Source organism: Neofelis nebulosa, chromosome 16, assembly GCF_028018385.1.
Source record: "Neofelis nebulosa isolate mNeoNeb1 chromosome 16, mNeoNeb1.pri, whole genome shotgun sequence".
In the NCBI taxonomy this organism is placed as follows: Eukaryota; Metazoa; Chordata; class Mammalia; order Carnivora; family Felidae; genus Neofelis; species Neofelis nebulosa.
Genome location: NC_080797.1, coordinates 11,677,182 through 11,697,743, shown reverse-complemented (window position 1 = coordinate 11,697,743; position 20,562 = coordinate 11,677,182). Strand labels below are relative to the sequence as shown.

Below are 20,562 nucleotides of genomic sequence, written 5' to 3'. Positions count from 1 at the left end.
CAAAGTTCTTAAAAGGTGTATAGGGTCCTGTGGTGTGGCTTCTGTCCCCTCTCTGTCCCCATCTGTTCCCACTTGCCCCATGGCTCACTCAGCTCCAGCCACACCAGCCTGTGCTGTTCCATGAAAATTCTCACCCTGCTTCTGCCTCAGGACCTTTGCACTAGCTGTTCCCTCTGCCTGCACAGCTTTTCCCCCGACATAGCTGCACGCCCTACTATCTCAGTCTTTCAAGTCTGTTCTCGAATGTTTTTAAGTGCAAGTTCCCTGACCACCCAACGTGAAAATACAGCCCTTCCCCAGATGCTCCCAGTCCCCTTCCCTGGCTTTATTTATTTTTCCGCCTAAGTGTAACATACTATATAATTTACCCATTCATTCTGTTTCTTGTCTGACTCATGACCACAAAGAACAGAAGCTTTGTCTTGTTCCTTGCTCTGAATGCTCAACACATAGAACAGTGCCTAGAACATAGTAGGTGCTCAGTAAATATCGGCCAGGCAAATGGATGAGTACTTCTGCTACACTCAAGTTCTGTGACCTTGGACAAGTCCATTGTTTGGACTTCAGAGACCCCGTCTTTGAAACGGTGACTGATGTGAGGGAAAGGTAGAGATTTGAAACCTGACTCTTTATAAATATGTATAAGATAGATGTTGCAACCTGCCTGGCCCACCTCTGACCCGGGACCTGCAGACTTGCGTGTCTTCTCCTCGGAGAGCCATGGCATCTCAAAGCCAGGAGGGCCTGGGGGTTACCAGATCAGGGCTGAGCTCGAATGAGACTTCGGTGTCTCAGTGGCACCCGCCTAGCCTGGTAGGTGGAGTCTAGGCCCCTCTTCCCTGCCTGTTGTGCCCACCTGGGTGGCCCTTGGCTAACCCCTGTCCCTGGTGGCCCGTCAGTGAGCCTAACATCTGGCAGCTCCACTCACCCCATTGCCTGTTCTCCCCAGGCCCCTGCCTGGCGTCTCCTCCCTGGCTCCTGTTTATTATTTAACACTGGAATGGTATTTGGACACACACTTTGCAGGAAAGCAGCTCTATCCAGATTGCACTGGGCAAACAAAGGGCTGACCTGTCCAGGCCCAGGCTCTCCTGAGCACAGCCGCACCTCCCCAGGAAGCATCTGGCCCTTTGACACCGTGAGCACTCCCAGCACTCCCACCGTGGCCCATAAAACTCTCCTGCCAGCCAAGCATGAGGGGGTCCCCCTCCCTACTGAGCCTGGGGAAGGACTCATGTGGTGAGCAGTGGAGTCAGACCCCTGGCCGGAGCAGGGAACCTGCCAGATAGACAGCCTCCCCGGCCAGTCATTCCCTCAGCATTTATGAAGTACCTGCTATGTGCTGGGTACTACCACCATGATCCCCCCCCCCCCCCCACCAGTGGGGTCTGATGGAACAGGCGAGGGTTCGGGGGCCATGTAGACCTAAGTTTGAACCTTGACACTGTCTCTCCTTCATTCATTCATTTGCTAAATGCATACTGAGCACCTGCTCTGTGCCAGGCAGAGGTGAGCAAGGTTTCTCTAGAAACTAATAGTCCAGTAGGGATCAGATTGTCTTCCTGTGTGTTCTTGATGCATCCTGAGATGGCTCTCAGCCTGGGTGTCTCCTCTCAGAGATGAGTAGGTCCCCACTTGAGGGGTTGTCTTGGTGACCCTCTGTGACAACACTTGTAGAAGGGCTCTGGTCAGATTGGGGGTTTCCAACCCCCCCCCCCCGGCAGATGTGAATCTGGACCCCTCTTCTACACTTCCCCCAGAATGACAGAGAGACCCCTGGGACAGATGAAGGGCTCTGCTCTCCTTTGGGACAAGCCATCCCCCCACCGTGTTATTCCTCCAAACCCTTAGGACGTGTGCCCAGATTCCAGAATGGGTGAAGAGTACTCACTGAGTGACCTCGGATGAGTCATGTGATGTATCTTGCCCTGATGTTCTCCATCCCCTTCCCCCATTCTTCTCCAAGGGGGCTATTGGTTCAAAGAAGAGAAAGCCCCGGGCTGGGATAGGCTCCCAAGAAGAAGGCTTGGGTCCACCTCATTCATTCATTCACTCGTTCACTCATTTATTCATTCAACACCTACTGAATGTGTGCCAGCCTCCATTCTAGGTACAGAGGGTACACAGTGAGTGCACAGACAAAAATCACTGCAAAACACTTAAATAAACAAAGTATATGGTACATTAGAAGGTGGGGAAGAGCATTGCAGCCAGAGGGATAAGCAAGTGCAAAGGCCCTGAGGTAAGAGTGTGTCTGGTGAATTCAAGGACCATCTAGAAGACGAAGTAGTGGGTAAGGGGGGGAGGGGCATGAGGCCAGAGAGGTAGGGGGGGCCTGACTGTGTGGGATTTCATCAGAGACTGTGAGGACTTTTACTTCACTCTGAAACCAGAGAGGGGAGGGGAGCCTGTCCCTCCCCTCCTCATAAAGGGGGCACACGCTACCACCCTACCTGCCAATCTTGACCTTGTGGGTGGCTGTATGGAGGAGGTGGCTGAGTCAGATGTGACAGGGACAGTCTGAGGCTGAGGGGTCAGGGAGCACTATGATGGGGGTTGCAGGCCAGTCGGCGGCTGGCTTGGTGATCCCCAGCAGGGATTTGGGGTGGTTTTTTTTTTTTTTTTTTTTTTGTCTAATGTTGCCTTTCCGCAGCCTCAGGACTGAGAACCCTGGTTCCCAAGGCCAGATCATTGAAGATAGGGGCTAAGTAGCCTGGGTTCTACAGATGGGAAGACCAGAGGGCACATTAGGGTCCATTTATGGGAGTGAGGCTGGCTCTTTGCCCCTGGGCAGATGCACCCAGCAGTCTGGGGAGCCTGTAAGACGTTCCAGGCCAGTGACCACTGTCGAGCCTGGCTATAAGCTGTTGATTCCTAGGCAGGGGAAAGAGCATGTACAAAGGCCCTGGGCACTTGGATTGGTTAGGTCTGGGCTAGGGCCCAGGAATCTGTGCTTTTGGTTTCCCACTTGACGCTGTACCAATGGTAGGTTTGGGAGTGACTATTCAAGCCACTGGGGTACTGGCGGCCTCTGTGCCATCAGGCCCTAAGCCTGCACAGCCCTTAGCCAAAGACCTGGACACACAGCAATCCATGAAACCCCTTCTAGTCCCCATTCCTCCCTCCCCTCTACCCAGCCTACAGGAGGCTGGGCCTTAAGAAGAGCTCAGGCAGTGGCAATTGCCTGCCACTGCCCTCTCTAAGGAGCCACCAGACCTCAGGGAGGGCCGGCAGGGTGGGGAGAAGGCTCCCCACACCCAGTTGGCTCATAATTGCTGCAGGAGTAGAGTGTAGGATGTATGGAGAGGTTAGTAGGGGCAGGGTGGGGGTTAATAGAGGAAGTCGGGCAATCACTGAACAGCAAAACCTAAGTGTGATAGAGGTCGTGGGTGCACTCCTCCCCGCTTGGCAGAACAGAGAGGGGCCCGAGCGGGGGAGCATCGGTGGGGGGGCCCGAGGAAAGCAAGACAAGCAAGACTGGCAAGCAGGAGAGAGAGTGGAGAGAGCCGGGTCTGACACGTCGGTGTGATCCCTGGCGCGATAATTGGGTGAACGGACGATAGGTCCGACACGTGTCTGGATGGAAGGGTGGGTAGAAGGAGAGACGGATAGATGAATGAATGAATGGCTGCGTGGGCGGTGAGCAGCCTGGCGAGGGGCGGGCCAGGCCAGCGCTCAATCACAGCCCCGGGGCGCTGGCGTCCGCCTGCTAAGCTCAGAACCCGCCCCCCACCCCCACCCCGCTACGGCGGCCCCTCCCGGGGCGTGTAATTCCGTGCCCCCCCCCCCCCCCGGGGCCCTGGAGCTGCTCCCCGAGGCGGCTCCCGGACTGGGGCTTAGAGGGGCTGCGCCACCGCACCACCGCCCCGGGGCTCCACGCGACAGCCTGAAGCGCGCGGGCTGGGCTGCCCCTCCGCCGCGGGGGGGGAGGGGGGGGGGAACCTGGAGGTGCGGTCCCGCCTCGAGGCCCCGGCCCCGCTCTCCTTTGTCTTGGCCCAGTCCTCTGCCGTCTCCAGGCTGCCGTCCGCCTCTTCAGGCAGCCCTCGCCGCGCACTTGTGAGCTGCTCCGGATCTCCAGAGTCTCAGTTCCCACTGCCCCCACCAGCCCATAGGCGTCTCCCCCGCCCAGCAGGGTCCCCCAAACCCAGTGCCTCTAGGACCGCGGAGCTGGCAAGTACCAGGATCTCCAAGCTGCGTTTCTGGTGCGGAGGTGGGGGGGGGGGGGCGCGAGATGAAAGCCCCCTCGTCTCCGCCTTCTCTACCCGCCCCTCCTCCGCCACTACTCGTCGCGCTGCGCCCCGACCCCAGCGCAGCCTGTTCGCGCCTTAAACGGCTCTTCTGCGGCGGTGCCATCGTCGACACCACGCGGAGCCCCCCTCCTGACCCCCGCGCCCGCCAGGCCTCAGACCCGCACGCAGAACACAGCCCTACGCAGCCACACACAAGACCGCTTGCAGACGCACACCACAGCCTCACGTCGACCCACAGCCCTGCACAGGCGTACTGCCCCCTCCACGCGCAGACCCACAGCCCCAACAACCGCAATCCCACTCGCAAACAAACCCACACAGACACACAACACCCCTGAGGCACACTCGGGCCCACGCAGACACAATCCTGTACACACAGCCCCTCGGATACATGCAGCCCCACATGGGCGCAGTCCCACCCACGCAGTCACAGAACCCTCCATAAACGATCGCACACAAACACAACTCCACGCAGGCACCGCATCACTCAGTTCCTCCGAGGCCCAGCAAGACACTCGCAAGCTCGTAGCCAGACCCCCAAACCCCGTGACATTCACACGTCGGGCAGACCAGAAATACACGGCCACACCGACACACACACGGACCTAACCGCGCAGCCAAGAGCTCACCCACGGGCTCGTAAGTCACTGGAAAAATATTAAAGCGTTTCCCTTCCTCCCTCCCCTTCCATCTCTGACACACGCGCGCGTGCGCGCGCGCACAAACACACACACACACACACACACACACACACACTCACCCCCACCCCCGGTCCCTAAGCGCCTTGGAGCCTCCTAGCCGGTGACCCCGAGCCCCCGCGGTGAGAGCCGCGGGAGCGTCTCCCCGGCGCCCCCTCCTCCCGCTCCCTACCCGAGCTCACCACTCCTCCCCTCGCCTCCTCCCTCCCTGCCCCCTCCTCCTCCTCCCCCTCCCCCGCGTCTGGGGCGCGGGCTGCGCGCAGCCAAGCCCCCTCGTCGCGCGCCCCTCCCCGCGCGCACCCCGAGCCCGCATCGCGCTTGCAGAGTGGATGCGGCCACGGGGCGGTCTCTAATTACCTCCTGTCCTCCGGTGGCCCGTGAATAATGGCTACTGAGGGCGCTCGCAGGGGCTGCTGAGAAGGAAACGCGGGGCGCGAGAGGCGCGGCGCGCGCGGGAGCGCGAGGGAGAAGGAGCGAGCCCGGTGCCGCCGCGAGCGGCGGGCGGAGAGAAAGGAATCGTGCGAGCGCTCACATTTTTTTCTCCCAAGGATCTCATCTGGCCGCCGCGTTCTGGAAGAGGCGAGGGGGAGAGCGCGCGCGAGAGGAGGAGGAGGAGGAGGAGAGAGACGGCGCGGGGAAGGGGAGACGGCGAGACGCGCAGCGCCGGCGCCCGGGAGATCCAGGAGGAACCCGCAGGTATTGTTGGCGGCAGAGCTTTGTGTCTTCGGGGGGCCGTTCGGGGGCGCGAGGGCTCCCGGAGCCCCCGGGACGCCGCCGCGCTCAGACCTGCCCCAAGCCCGGGGCTGCCGGCGCTGGTGGCCGCCGGCCGCGGGCACCCCTCCCGCCGCGCCGCGATCTTGGCTGGAGTTGCAGATTTGCCTGTTTGGGGGTTTTCCACGCTGGTTGAGGGAATCGGTCTCAGGAGAAGGAATTTCTTTCTTTCCTTTTTTGTTTGTTTCTTTTTCTTTTCTTTTTTTTGTGTGTGTGTGTGGCCGCAGTTCGGTTGTGTTGGGGACTTTCCCCTCCCCTTTCTTCCACAATACGTTGGTGAGAGGTCTTGGCGACTGTGGCACTGGTGGACGACAGGGGGCTGAGATGGCGGGGCTGGCGGCCGCGGATGGGAAGGTGAGGGACGCCAGAGACGAAGGAGTTTTGCTCAAGTTCGCAGTTTGCGCGCTGTAGCCGGTCAGCCCGGGGAGGGCCGTCTGCGCACCCTGTCCTGCTCCAGGCAACCGGTGGGAAACTTCCCGAGAGCGCTGCCTCCCCGGGGACTCGGCGCCCCCGACGCCTCCGGGCTCTTCCTCCGGCCGCCGCGGCCCCTCCTTGCCGCCTGCGAGCGCTTAAGGTCGCGCTCTCCCCACCCCCGCCTTCCTCCCTCCCCCGGCAGCTTCCGGATCTGGACAGAGCTGGAGGAGCAGCTTCAAACACTTCCCCTGGAGACCCCTCCCCACTCCCCGCGCCGGAGCCTGCCACACAGGCCCCCCTGCCCTGCACCCCCGCCTCACGCGCGCCTGAGTGGCCAGGCTGACAATGAAATCTCGCGCCTTGCCGTCGGGGGTGGGGGTCGTAGCTGGGTCTCTCTGGGGGCTGGTGACCCGGAGCAGGGGGAGGGGGAGGGAGGGGCTTGTTTGGGTTGGAGACGTTGACGTCGGATGGTGCTGTGCTGGGGGAGGGGGCGGGGGTAAGGTGGGGTTCTCCGCCCGGCCGGGGGTCGTGGATTCTAGCCCCTCTTGGATTTGTTGATTGGCTGGTGACTTCAGGCACCTCGGACCCCCCCCCCCAACCTCAACCTCCTCCCTGCAACTCGGCCTCCTCCCCTCCCCGTACAATGCGGGCTTCAGAGGTGAACCCGAGGGTGATTGTGTGTGTGTGTGTGTGTGTGTGTGTGTGTGAAAGAGAGAGAGAGAGTGACGGAGTGTTTGTCTCCTGCGATCCACAGCAGACGCCGCTCCGGTGACCCGGAGATCCGGACGCCTCGCTCTCTCCCTGGGGGGGGGGGGGGGGGGGGAGGGGAAGAAAGGGGGAGGGGAGTGGTGGGAACTTCTCCTTTTCCCACTGGGGCCATGGGAGGGGAGTTCTAGACCGGAGAATTTCTGGGGACCGCAGGCCTGTGAGGGTGTGCAAAGTAGGGGTCTTGGGGTCAGAAGCTTCTCGTCACTCCAAGCGCCCAGATCCTTTTGCTCTGGGGGGGAAGGTGTGGATCGGGTGAAAGGCTAGTTGGAACAGGACTAGGGGCCGAAAAGAGTCCATGGAAATCTGCCTCAATTGATTCCCAGGCGAGCTTCCTGGGCTCCTCCTTCTCTTCCCGGAGTAGGGAGGCCGGGGGACCCCAGGCTGGCAACCCAGGCCGGGGAAAGAAACCCTTCTGCCTAGTGAAAGAGAGGACTCCTGGGCAGGGGGGCGGGGCGGGGGAGCAAGGCACCTTGGATGGGGGTGTGGGGGGGGGGGTGGCAGACTGTTTTCAGGCTGTTCTGTGGCTTGGTTCAGGAATGTCAAGAGTTAACCCTTCCCAGAAATCTGTCAGCCCCCACACAGCAGGGACACACTGTGGGACCCTTTGACGTGCTAACAGCGTGACACTGGCTGACAGGAGCTAGCAGATTCCATACTCTGCTTCCCTTCTCAGCAGCCTCAGGCAGCGGGACAGGGCCTGGCTGGGTGGTGCCTTGAAGTTCAAGGGAAGCAGAAATCAGAGCCCAGGGAGGGTACAGCAGCCAGGTAGCCACCATGCGCCAGGTTTATGGGAACTTGAGGTAGAATCACCATGTGGGCTAAGGGGTGGGTCTTTGCCCACTTTGCCCTGCTCCCCACCTTGACCCTTAAACCACCCACAGCTGGATGGTTGGCAGTTAAGGGTGAGTTTCTGACCCTTGGGCTGGGCTACGAGACCCTAGGAGCTGAGGGCAGGCCTGGTGGAGGCCAGGGGGAGGCAGGGCTGAAACCTGCAAGATTGATTTCTGTTCCCTACCCCCCAGGGCCCCATTATGGGGGAGTGCCTTGGTGTAGCTGTCTCCCTACCCCCCCTCCCCCCCACCCCTCCCACCCCGCCCACTCATTTGTTTCCTGCAGGTGAGAAGTATTCCCTGCAGATCTTAGAGCCCTGGGCCTGGCACACCATGGGCACTCCGCTTTGGCTGGACAAACACAGGAGTGAATGAATCAATGATGAATGAATGAATACATGAATGAAAGGGGAAAGTTTCTCAATAGCAGACATGTAGTCATTAAAAAAAAAACAAAAAACCTTTTCAATATATACACATTTTGCAATATGGTTCAGAGAACCATCTGAAATCTAGAGAAAGAAACAAGGTTACTGACAGTGGGCTACGGCGGCAATGTTAATATTCTGATGTTCTTTACAGACTTGGTGGTTGGTTTGTTTTTTTTTAAAGACTTTGTAGCCATTCTCTGTATTCAGATGTATATCCTGCTTTCTTGGTTGGCCCTAACAGGAGCCTTTTCCTGTTTTGTAACCAACTGTTCCTAAACACCATGGTTAATATCTTCAGGCTTTTCCAATCGGGGGGATGTATCATCATTTACTTACTATTCCCCTTTTGTTCAACATTCCGGATGCTCCTGATGCACGAGGTAGTGAATATATTTTGCACAGAGCACTTTTTTGTGATGTTTAAGATGATTTCCTCAAAATGACGTTGCTGTTGCTGAAGATTCCGACATCTCTGCAGTGGAAGAAATGGGCTTCTCGTTTTCCCAGAAGTGGGGCACTATTCCGCTTCCTTCCTCACAACCTAGAACCTTCTGTCAGAACTGAAAAGAGCCTGGGCAGTGAATCACCTGTCTGAGCCCCCTCCTTTGACAGAGGAGGAAACCGGGGGCCCAGAGAGGGGAAGTGAGTCCCAAGGTCACACAGCAGTCGCTGGGCCTTGCAGCAGCCAGGAACCAACTAGTGATCTGTCATTTTGGTTTCTACGTGTGGGAAGAGTTCCCAGGGATCTTTTAGGCTGACCTTGTCCCATTTCAAAGATTGCAGGGGTGGGGGCACTGAGAATCCAAGAGAGAAGCCCCCAGCTTGCCCCTGGCATCAATGGCCAGCTGGAGCAACAGATAGGCTCCTAAGCCTGTCACATACTTTCTGTGTCACATACACTGGCCCTGCCCACAGGATCTGGGGTCACCAAAGTTGCTAGCCTGTGGTTGGCCAGCGGGGGGCTCCCATGTTGCCCCTCCTCAAAACTCCTCCTTGCTCTCTGCCATCCCATTTTCCAGAAGGAGAAGTCGAGGATCCAAAGCAGGTGCAGTGAGAGGAGTGGGGCTCCTGTCAGAGGATCCCAGTGGTCGTGCCCTTACCCCTGTGCCTCGGCTTACTTGTCCAAAGGCCAAGCTCTGGGTCTGTTCAGGAGCTGGGGTGGGGGTGGGGGGCAGGTGTTGGCACAGATATCCACTGTGGGGGAGTGGGGAACGACCAGCCACATCTTCAACTTGTTTGGATCTTAGATTGACCTCAGGAGAGCCCCTGGGGAGGAAGGGGGAGGAGTGGGAAAGGGGGGGGGAGAGAAAGGAACTGAAGGGGGGAGATCAGTGAGGGAGGGATTAGAAAAGAGGGAAGGGAGCTCAGGAAGGAGGAGAATGAAAATGAAGAAGAGAAGAAGAGGGCACCCAGAGGACAGACTGGGGGACATCACTCCCAGGGCAGGTGTCAGGGCTAGCCAGCGCTGGACCGCCAGGAAAGGCTGGATGTTCTGGGGTGGGCTCTGTGAGGGCTGAGTGAAACAGCTGTTAGCCGGGCTCTGGGATCAGAAGGATCCAGACCAGGTGCGTGGCAGGGAGGCAAGACCTGGGAAGCTTCTGTTCCCGGGTTTCCCTGCAGGGCAGGTGGCGGGGCACCAGGGAGGGGGCTGGGGCAATGGGCACTCCTAGGGGACAAGGTGATTGTGGCTCTGACTTCCCATCGAAGGATAGGAACCTTCTGTTTCCCCACTGCCAGCACACCAGCTGGCCACCGAGGTTCAGAACAACCCTCCCATGAGCGTCGGTTATTTGGGCATTTCTGTGGTGCATCTCTGTGCTTGGACATGTCCCCGTGCATGTGTACACATCCACGCATGCCTGTGTGTGCATGTCTGTGTGTCTGATCCTATTTGTATGGGGGTGGGTTTGCCTGCCAGCCTCTGTGTGTGTGCGTGTGTGTGTGTGTGTGTGTGTGTGTGTGCCATGTCTGTCTGCCTTGGACCCTATTTGTATGTTTTTTAAGGGGTCTGTGTGTCTTCCAGCTTGGGCACGTGTGCATGCACGCACGTCTGTGTGTGTGTGTGCGAATCTGTGTGTAGCCCTGTGTGTGCCATGTCCGTGGGTGTGTGCATATGTCTCTGAGTCTCTGATCCCATTTGTGCACTTCCGGCGGGGGGAGAGCGTGCCCCTGAGCTTGGGCACGTGCATGTTTGTCTGTGTGTGAGCACACACTTTCCTCCTAATGGCCCCAAGAGGGATCCAGGCAGCAGGCTTTTGTGCTGCTTTCAAGGTTGCGGCTGGGTGGGTGAAGGGGGGGGGGGGCGGCCTTCAACTGGGAACGGGGGGAGGCAAAAGAAAATCTTAAAAGACCGTCTTCCCTCTGGTCTCCAAGGAGATCAGCCTGTGAAATGATCCGCACGTTAATTAAAAACGATTATATCCTGATTGAGCCATTCCTGCTCACATCCCCCGGCCGGGAAAAGCTGAGACTGAGGCCAGAGGATGCAGAATGGGGCAGGTCTGGCTGCAGGGCGCAGCCCAAGGGAGGGGAGCCCGCCTGGGGAGGGGGCACTGAGTGCCCGGGTGTTGGAGTTATATGCCCAAGACAGATTTGAGCTTCTCCTTTGAATTTTAAAGACCACCACCCCACCCCACTCCTCCCCTCCCCGCCCCCCCACCTCCCAAGGTGGTGCTCTCCGAGGTCCTGGGAGCTGGTTGCCAGGATCCCAGACTTCATGGATGCCCCACTCGTGTGCACGACACCGGCCTTGTCGTTAACACAGATCCTGAAAGTCAGTATTCATGGTTCAGGTTTCACAGAGAAGTGACATGCTTGAGGTCAAGGAGTCAGAAGTTAGGGACCCCAGGCTGGACCCAGTTCTCTGACCCTAAGCTCCAGACCCCACTTCCGAGCTCCCAGCTGCCCCTGACTCTCATGATTAGGGATCCTCCCTCTGTAGGACCCTGGGACGCTGAGGTGTCGATGACAGGCCTTCTTATCCTTCGTGGCATCCTGAGATTGTTCCTTTCTCATCCAAGCTGCACAGGGCATAGGGCTGTGGTGTCCATTCATGTGGGGAGCCAGATGACTCCCTGGCCCTGGGCAGCTCTGGTCTGACTCTTGTGACTTTCGCCATCCTGGGCAGGGCCTCTTCCTCCTCCCTCCCACTGTCCCCCGTGAGGTGGCTGACAGTGTGACACCAGACCAGCCACAGGTGCTCCTCAGGGCCTGCTGGATACCGTGCACCCATAGTCCTGGGTATCTGCCACCAAGACCTTTCTGGAAAAAACCCGGGCCTGGTCACGCTCTGCCTTACCTGGTTATCTCCCCCCAGTCAGCCTTGGAAAGACTACTGTCGTAGAAAGTAGTCATAATAATAATAAAGCAGGTGACCCTCAGCTTACACCCCAGAATTAAGTGTTGCCCTGGTTCCTAAGTGCTAGGTGCTTCGGTAAACCCTTTTAGCTCAGCATTTGTGGGGACCCAACTGTCCACAAGCATGGCCCACTGCCCTATCCCTTCTTGTTCCACACACTTGTGCACCTAGGCCCGGCTTCTCTGAGAGGAGGAGACCCTTCTTTAGGTCAGCCACACCCAAAAGCACATGAGAACGTTGGCCTCGAGCAAGGACCTTTCTCTTCACTGAGCCTTGGTTTCGCCTTTGGGCAGTGGGGATCATGGCTTTTTCCGGACCGGACTGTCAGAAAAGTAAAGAAAACCAGGTCAGGTTTGTTCAAACGTCTAGCAGCATCGGGACGCACAGAGGGCCTCATTAAGCATTCGTCTGTCCATTCAGGGCATCTGTGTGTTAGCACGACAGGGGCCTTGGGTTTGCCGGCTTGTAGGGTGGGAGACATGTTGTATTCCATGCTTCCTAGGAGACAGTCTGGGGTTGAGGTGACTGTCATTTCAGTAGAAACCTTCAGGGAGCCAAGAATCTCACTGGACACCCCCTGCAGGTGCATTATCAAAGATACTGTCTGTGAAAAGGGAGGGGATGTTCCTCCTGAGCCAAGTTCCACATTCTAAGGGGGACCTTGACCAAGGGGAGGGTTCTGAGATCAGAAATGATGTCATGGGGAGTTAGAGGGGCAGATGGGACCCAAAAAAGTCAGCATCCCCCTGTTCCCAAGGTCAGACTTGGAAGAGAGGCACGCAGATGTCACTCATTGCACAAAAAGCATTTTGAGCTGAAGCAGGCGGAGACACTATGCCTACCCCAGGTCATCCCCTGCAAGGTGCCACCTCCCAGGAGCACTTTGACCCATAGGTGCCTGCTTTCCCAAAAAATACCCGCTTCTTGCCTTTCTCAGGGCCTGAGTTGCCTCCTTTCATCACTGCCAAAGGGTCAAAACATTGAAAGTTCTGCTTAAAATGCAAACCTATTACCTTGCAGGAGTGATCAGAAGCTGAACTCATGTTTGCATAATGTGGGGGCCAGCAACCTCGAAGTCCCACAGGGCCAGTGGGCAAAGCTAATGAGGATGTGAGGGCTGTCTGGCCTTCGTGGGGCTCAGCAGCTCAGCTCTGCCAGGGTGGCCTGTGGGGATGCAGCCCAGGGTGCCTGTCACCTACCTTCTTAGGAAGCAGGATTGCGATGTTTACATGACATCTCCTGGTTTCTGTCTGTTGTCACCTGATCCAGCAACCCACCTGTGGCCAAATTCAGACACCCCCCCCCCCTCCCCCAACCAGGCTGCCAGTCTGGAGCCTCTTGGCTTAATAGCTATTATCCAGGAGGCACTATATCTGCCCTCTGTGCCTGGCCTTGAACCTCAGTCTGCAGGGCCCTGAAAACCGTGCACAGGGCCAGCCTCGTGCACATCCCACACTCGCCCTGGCCCTCGTTAGTGGTCTTAGAAGTGAGGGTGTGGGAGCGTGGAGATCACACACAGGGGTGCTGGGACCCTACTGGAACAGGTCGGCCTGACCCTGTCCGTGTGGCTCACCGTGGCCTGACCCAGTCTTGTACATGCACGACTGAGTTCCCACAGCTGCTGCCATTGACGGGGCTCAGTGGGGGGGGGGGGGGGGGGGGTTGGGGAGGGACAGCAGGCATCTGGTGGGAGCCTGGTTTATAGGTCGAGTTTCATTTCCTACAATCCTTCATTTGGCAGATGTTTACTGACAGCCCAGAGAGGCACATTCAGGCCATGTCCAGGGAGAGTCAGGGTGGACCTCCCAGTGGAGGAAACATGGGCCCTGGGTCTGAAAGGGGGAGCATTTGACCACAGGAGGGACTGTCACTATACAGCCTGCCGGGAAGCCCAGAGGCACAAAAGGGCCAGGAGAGCTCTAGAAAGACAGGGGTGGGGGAGGCAAGGAGGCAGAGAGGCAGGAGTGGAGGCTGAAAAGGAGTCTGGGGCCTTGACCGTGGTGAAGGGTTTTACCCTGAAGGCAGTGGGAAAAGAAGGCTGTTCCAGGCAGGGAACACAGCTGGAGTCAGGGCTCGAATGAGCCAAGGAGGAGAAAAGCCAGGGATGATCAGAAAAGGACCCGGTGGGGCTGTGAGTCCTTTGGCTGGCCGGCCGGTTCTCCTTTCAGAGCCTCTGTCCTCCCTCGGCACTGAGGCCTCCAGTTCTAAGTGCTGGGGCCTGAACTGGACGAGAGCATCCTCCCTCCTTGGACGGAGCCTTCGCCAACCCGCTGCCGAATTCCTGCCTCAGTTTGGAGCAGCTCCGCCCAGCCCTGCGGCGTCTGAGTCTTGGGAGGGATGATTACCTCTCGCTGGGGAAAGAGGTGGATGTCCTCGGGGACCAGTAATTAAAGCCCAGCAGATTGTAATTCCCTAAAAAGAAGGCTCAGCACAGAGAGAGAGGAGTGGTACCCAGGGCCCCAGGGAGGACAGGAGGAGGAGCAGCATGGGGGATGCGGGCCGCACAGGGTCGGGGGTGATAAAATAATACCTGAAATCCTATTATTCAGAATGTTCTCTCAGCGAGGCCTCCCCAGTGCTGGGTCCTGAGCTCTTGGTTATTTCCCGTCTTCACTCCCATTTCACGGGGTGAGGGAGGGAAAGGTCCCACCATCCCCATTCCACAGATGAAGAAACTGAGGCTTGGAGAAGTCAGGCAACTCTGGCTCAAGGCTCCTCTGGCCTAGTAAGAAGCCGGGGACGAACCCAGGGCTGTGTCTGAGCATGGCCCTCCTTGCTGGGTATTTGTGGTGCGGAGGGCACTGCCCAACCCCAGGGGAGGCCCAGCGGGGCACCCCTCCTGACACTCCCCATGTTTGGAGTCTCCTGTCTAGGGGAGGAGCAAGGGGATCATGCGTCCCACTGTGGTGACTGAAAGGAGTCTGTCATCCAGGGCTGACCCTGTCATTCACTTACTCACCTGCTCTGTGATGCGAGGCGAGAGCCGCTTCCCCCTGGTCATCTCCTCATCTGTAAAAGGCTCGGATTATCTTAAGGTTCCTTGTAGCCCAAACAGCTGGATTGGCCAGTAGGGCAAATCCTGACAGCAGAGGTAAGTAACCTTTGAGAATTTTGCACCCTCGGAGCCCTCTGTGATGTTAAGGGGCTTCAGCTTTTGCATGCTGGAGGGAGCCCGGCTCTGTTATCATCCCCGTGTGTCACAAAAGCACACAGAGGCTCAAAGAGGTCCCTGCTGCTCTGGGGAGAGCCCTCTCCTAGAAAATTAAGACCTACTTTCCACAGTCTTGCTGCCCAGCCCTAACTCCCCTTCTACCCTCTTCCAGAGAGAGGTAGAGAGACCAGGGCCTGAGAACCCAGACCAGAAACTGTTGGCTGTGTGATGCCCTCAGATGGGTGCTGTTTGAGCAGCGCATAGTTTAAAAAAATTTTTTTCAATGTTTATTTATTTTTTGAAAGAGAGAGAGAGAGAGACAGAGCATGAGCGGGGTAGGGGCACAGAGAGACAGACACAGAATTCGAACAGGCTCCGGGCTCCAAGCTGTCAGCACAGAGCCCGACGCGGGGCCCGAACCCATGAACCACAAGATCACGACCTGAGCTGAAGCTGGACGCTTACCGACTGAGCCACCCAGGTGCCCCATCCAGCACACCAGTTGAAAATATTACATGAGGGGCACCTGGGTGGCGCAGTCGGTTAAGCGTCCGACTTCAGCCAGGTCACGATCTCGCGGTCCGTGAGTTCGAGCCCCGCGTCAGGCTCTGGGCTGATGGCTCAGAGCCTGGAGCCTGTTTCCGATTCTGTGTCTCCCTCTCTCTCTGCCCCTCCCCCGTTCATGCTCTGTCTCTCTCTGTCCCAAAAATAAATTAAAAACGTTGAAAAAAAAATTAAAAAAAAAAAAAAAGAAAATATTACATGAGATTTCACATGAAAATCCTACTTTTTGCTTCTCTGAAACTAGAAACCCACCTATGCCCACGGGGTGCTAAAGGCAGAGCTGAGATGGGCTGCCACCTTCTGCCCGGTCCTGTGCGGTCGTCACCCTGTCCAGTTGCACCCCCACCCCACCCCACCCCCACTTCCATCCTGCCTGGCCCTCTGTTCCCATCCTGGCCCCTGGCTCTCACTTGTCTTGGGTAGATTACGTCTTTGAACCTCACCTGTAAAATGTCAGAACCAAGGAACTGATTTCAAACTGTGTCTTGAAGTGTTTTCCAGAAATTCTCCAGGCAGGAAAAAAAAAGAAAAAGGAAAGGGTGCCCCACGTGGGGGGGGGGGAACCTCCTGGAGAAAAACAAGGAGGTGCAAAAGGGCTCAGAGTAGTACTTGAGGAGAAGCATCGAACTCTCCTTGCCTGTTACCGCCGCACTTGGGGGGGCCTGGACACAGACACCCGTTGGACTCTTCTGGTTCCATAGCACGGTTCATTCATTGCAGTCACTCATATGGCCCTCACAGCACCCCTGATAGAGCACCATTGTGGGGGCTTTTATTCTCATGTTTACTGGACAGAGAGAAGTGGAGGGCAGAGAGGTGAAGTGACATGCCCTGGGTCCCAGCGAGGGTGGGATTCTGACAAGGGCCCTGTTCTTGACTGCTGGCCCAGCGCTCGTTCTGATCTAAGATACTGTAAAAATTGGCTCTTAGGTGAGCTGCTTTTTCCTGTGCATTTTAAAAAATGCTCTTTTAGTTAATATGCGGGAGGGATTTCGATGTTCTCGTACATAACCTTTTGCTGAAGCGACAACGTGCGATAAAAGGGTCCCAGGAGAGCTGGTGTAATTTGGGCTGTGAGGGACAGAGAATACCAATGCAGAAGCCTCTCCAGAAAGCCCGCTGCTCCTGGGAACTAGGATACGGGGGTGGGGGCAGCCCTCTCACCTCACCATGCCGAGGCCAGGCCCTGAGCTGTCTCCCAACTTGGACCCTGGGACCATGTGTTCATTCAGATCATGCTTGACTATTTGGCTTTTTTTATTCCCTCACAGTTTTGAGTGAAGGTCTCAGTTCCTACAGGAGGAGGTCTAGGTAGAGAGGAACAGAGTATTCAGAACACAAAGAGCCTAAGAGTGGGGTGGTGGCTGTGGGACCGACCCGAAAGCCCCATTTGTAGGCAAGAGCTGGCCAGTTGGCGGGGAGGTAGACAAAGGGGCCCATGCTGAGGGCAAATTGAAGGGCACCTTCACGGTCTTTTCAGCATTTGCCCTTGGTCCCAAAGGATCCAAAAAGGGGGCTTGGGAGGTTCCAGTTAATTGAGGCTGATTCTAAATCGGGAGGCTTAATAAATGGTAATTATCATCCTGTGGGAGCAGACCAGAGCTCCCAATGCTGCCAGGAACAGAGATCATGGATCCGGGGCCCCTTTCCCCTCCCACACCTAGAGGCTCAGAGCTTCCACCCGCAGAGGGGTCCGGGACCTGGTGCAGACCAGGGGCCACCCCCTCCTTCCTGTGTGTGGGTCCTGGGCATGAAGGTGTATTGCATCCCTGCCTGTGTGCCTGCACGTGAGATCTTTAGACACTGAGGCACATGGCGTGTCTGCATATGTACGAGTGTGCATGCACACACGTGAGTGTGCATACGCGTGTGCCGGTACCGGGCCACCCTCCGCTCAGCCACCTCCAGGCCCCCTTCCTTCCCCACCCGTCAAGGGACAGAGAGAAGAGACTCCCATGTAGAATCTCAGCAGGGCATGGACTTTGCGACTCTGGAAAGCAGTGCCCTGTGGACAGAGGTGACCATGCAAGGTTTTGGTTCCACCCAAAGAGGGACTTCTGTCATGTAGAGTGTCATTTAGCAGAGGTGGCCTGGGGGGGGGGGGGGTGGCTGCTCCAAGGGGAAGGGAGTGTCCCCTCTCAGCAGGTTTGCAAGCAGATGCCGAACATGTCCTTTCCTGTCTTTTGCAGTCCCTTCTAAGCCCAAGTCCTGGCACCGTGAATCCCCTCCCCCCACACCCCTCCACCCCCACCCCCACCAACCCCCCTCCCCTTGCTGGCACGCATCAGTCACTGAGGCTGCTGCTCCGTCTTGCCAACCCAGACTGGTCTGAGGGACTGGCAGAGGGCTTCTGCCCCTTGGTGTTCCCAGAACTTGGCTCAGAGAGCCCCAGGGAATGTGGATGAGGAGGATAGCTGTCAGTGTGTGTGTGTGTGTGTGTGTGTGTGTGTGTGTGTGTGTGTGTGTGTGTGTGTGTGATGGTGGATTTGTATGTGTATCTGTGTTGTGTGTGTGCATTTGCATGTGTTCTGTACACTTGAATGAGCAGGGCTGCAAGTGTTGAGTGTGGATCTCCATGTAGAGAGTGTATAATGTATGTGGCTCTGAGGGGTGGGAGGTGGGCTGAGGGTGTTTCCGTGCACTGTAGGTATTGACCATCAAGTGTGCATGTGGGCCAGTGGATATGCTTGTGACCAGGGTGTGGGGGGGGGGGGGGGCGGGGGCTGTGTCCCGCCAACTCCTTCCTGCTCCGTTTCTTCCCACCCCAGGTCCCTATCACCACCCTTGCCCCCAGATCAGATCCTCAGGGGCTCCCAGCCACCCCAAACCCTAACCATCCTCACCCCCACTGATGGGGACCTTGACACCTGCCAGCCCAGGTCTTAGCACAATAGGAGGCCCAGCATGGGGCTGAGAGATCCCAGGGGGCATCCCACAGGGACAAGGGAGGAGGAGGAAGAGGAGGCCTCCGGTTCACTGCTCAGCCCCTCCCCAGAAGGTCCTGAAGGATGTGGGTTTCTGTGTTTCTGCAGCCTCTGGGCCACACAGGGAGGGAGGCCTTTCTGGGGCTACCACCGACATTTCTAGATGCAAGCCGGCACATTTCCAGAGATGGAATGTTTTTAGAACGCGAGACCTGGCACTTCTGGAGACAGGATGAGGACGTTTCTGGAGATGAGATGGAAAGCATTTCTGGAGGAGGGACAGGTGTGAGGATGAAATTGGGGGCATTTTGAGAAACGAAGTCTGAACATTTCTGGAGATAGGGGAGGGCATTTTCTGGAGTAAAGATAAAGCCTTTCTGGATTCCAAACATTGCTCGAGATGAAACATTTCTGGAAACGGACTATTTCTAGAGATCAACTGTAGTACCTCTGGAAATGGAGTGTTTTTGAAGATGATGCAGGAGTATTTCTGGGAATAAAATAGGGCATTTCTGGATTTGAGGTATTTTTGGAGCTGAAATGGAACATCTCTAGAGATGGGATGTGATATTTCTGGAAGTGGAACATTCTCGGAGCTAAGATGGAGCCTTTATAGAGAGCACTGGCATTTATGGAGACGGATTATATTTGAAGATGAGAGAGGATTTCTGGAGATCAGATGGAACGTTTCTGGAGATGGAACATTCTGGAGATGGAATGTTCTGGAGCTGAGAATTTCTGGATTCAAACCAAGCGTTTCTGGAGAGGAAATGTGTCATTCTCAGAAAAGGATCAAAGATGGGATATTTCTGGAGATGGTGTTTTCTGGAGATGAGAGGGCTGTTGCTAAAGCTGGCTGTTTGCCTCTTGGAGTAGTAAATGGGAGAGGGTCTCCTGGGGGTGGGGGGGGGGTGGGCAGGAACGCCCCCCTACCTGTGCAGGAGATGGGCCTGAGGTCCAGAGGGGAGGCCCTTGCCCAAGCCCACTCCTCCTGTGAGTGGCAGAGCAGCCCTTCTGGGGACCTTTCCAGAGCCACCCCCTCCCTCAGGCTTGTGCTGGAATCCTCCCCCAAGGGAGGCTAGAACCCTCTCAGTTCTGTTCTTGGGGTCCCCACCCCGATCCTGGTGGGGCCCTGGCAGTCTCCAGGCTCACTGCAGGAACAGGCAGTGACTGAATGGTTAAATTTAATTTAATTCCATTTCTTTGGAGCCATCTGAGGCTTACTCCCCAGCCCCCTCTGCCAGGAGCCCCTGGAGCAGCCCTGAGGTTGGCCTTGCTTCAGCAGAAGGGAAAGAGGGGTACAAGGCTGAACACTGGTGAAGGTCCAGGTCCCTCCCTGCTCAGGCCCAGGCTGACCGTGGGGGTGCCAGGCTACCTCCCCCACCCCCCGCCCCAGCCCCGACTCCCAGGAAGCGGCTCTTGAGGCCTGTCAGCACTTGAGCCGGCCTGGAGCCCCGGAGTAATTATTTCTCTTCCTTAATTGAAATTTCAGCCTCAGTGATCCTGCCTCAGAAGTGTGAGGTGGGGGAGGGTGGGGAGCCCCCTTCCCTGCCCCCAGTGCCAGCCTCCATGCCCCAAACGCTGGTGGCAGGCATGGGGTGGAGGGCCGCAGCTCAGGGAGATGAGGGTTAGGGTTAGTTACGGCCACAGTGCAGTTAAAAAGCTGACCCTTTCACCTGACGGTTTGGGCGAAGGTTGAGGGGCGGAGGGCGGCTGGCCTGAGGCAGGTGTACAATTGGGGGCAGCCACGCTGGGGGGTTCTGAGCCAGGGTAGCAGGAGGGAGTGGGCTTCCAGGGGCGCCTCTGCCTCCTCCCGGATCTGGCAGGGATCTGAGGGGGTGGCCTGGGGGGCTGTGACTCCGGCTGAGCAGGCCATGATGGCGGCAGAGGCCCAGTTCCTGGTTCAGGGCTGGGTGAGGCAGCTGGCCTGGTGGGGTGGGGTGGGGTGGGCTGTGGCTGGTGGGGGCAGCTGAGGAGGCTGTTTTCCCAGCTGCGGTCAGGCTGGGCGGAGCATCCGGGCTGGGCGCTGGGTCACCACACACACACACACACACACACACACACACACACACACACACCCTCTTTCCCTCTCTCTCTTTTCCTCTCTCTCTCTCTCTCTCCCCCTACCCTCCTTCCTTTCTCCCTCTCCCTCTCTGTCTACCTGGGTGGTCCCTGCCACCCCACAGGGCCTGAGGCCTGTCTGCTGGTGGAAACGGAGGACTCTAGGGGCCAGCCAGGAAAAGCCATGGGCTCCAGACAGGCCAAGAGCCCACCCCTCCTGAGCTTCTGAGAGGCGGCTCTGAGGGGCTCAGGCTAAATGCAGAGGCTCCCAGCAGCTTCTACCCACAACTGCCCAGACTCAGGCCAGTGTTCCCATCACAAGGGAGCAACTGTGGTCACCCT

General features: G+C 57.3%; 2 protein-coding genes across 2 annotated transcripts in view; one reads left to right on the top strand and one right to left on the bottom strand.

The window, feature by feature from the left end:
* Positions 1 to 1,378: 1,378 nt before the first annotated feature.
* On the bottom strand, positions 1,379 to 20,035 carry LOC131498057 (uncharacterized). The gene is made up of 4 exons (XM_058704913.1): positions 19,836 to 20,035; positions 18,372 to 18,427; positions 5,306 to 6,278; positions 1,379 to 1,970 (listed from the first exon to the last, which is right to left on the bottom strand). Exons 1-4 carry the CDS (start codon positions 20,033 to 20,035, stop codon positions 1,910 to 1,912), a joined length of 1,290 nt encoding a protein of 429 aa, XP_058560896.1. The 3' UTR covers positions 1,379 to 1,909.
* The window catches only part of RAI1 (retinoic acid induced 1), an 81,201-nt gene continuing 66,151 nt past the window's right edge, over positions 5,513 to 20,562 (top strand). Inside the window, exon 1 of the mRNA XM_058704116.1 lies at positions 5,513 to 5,644. The gene's annotated coding sequence lies outside the window, so the exon portion shown is untranslated. The remainder of the gene's footprint in view (positions 5,645 to 20,562) is intronic.

What these genes read in the sequence shown, in the direction of transcription:
- LOC131498057 (XM_058704913.1), bottom strand. Translation starts at nt 20,035, where the DNA reads ATGGCCTGCTCAGCCGGAGTCACAGCCCCCCAGGCCACCCCCTCAGAT. An exon ending in CCTGTCTCCAGAAGTGCCAG is followed by an intron (nt 6,279 to 18,371) that starts GTCTCGCGTTCT and finishes AAGCGCTCGCAG; the next exon opens with GCGGCAAGGAGGGGCCGCGG. An exon ending in GGGCCACCGGAGGACAGGAG is followed by an intron (nt 1,971 to 5,305) that starts GTAATTAGAGAC and finishes TTGAACCAATAG; the next exon opens with CCCCCTTGGAGAAGAATGGG.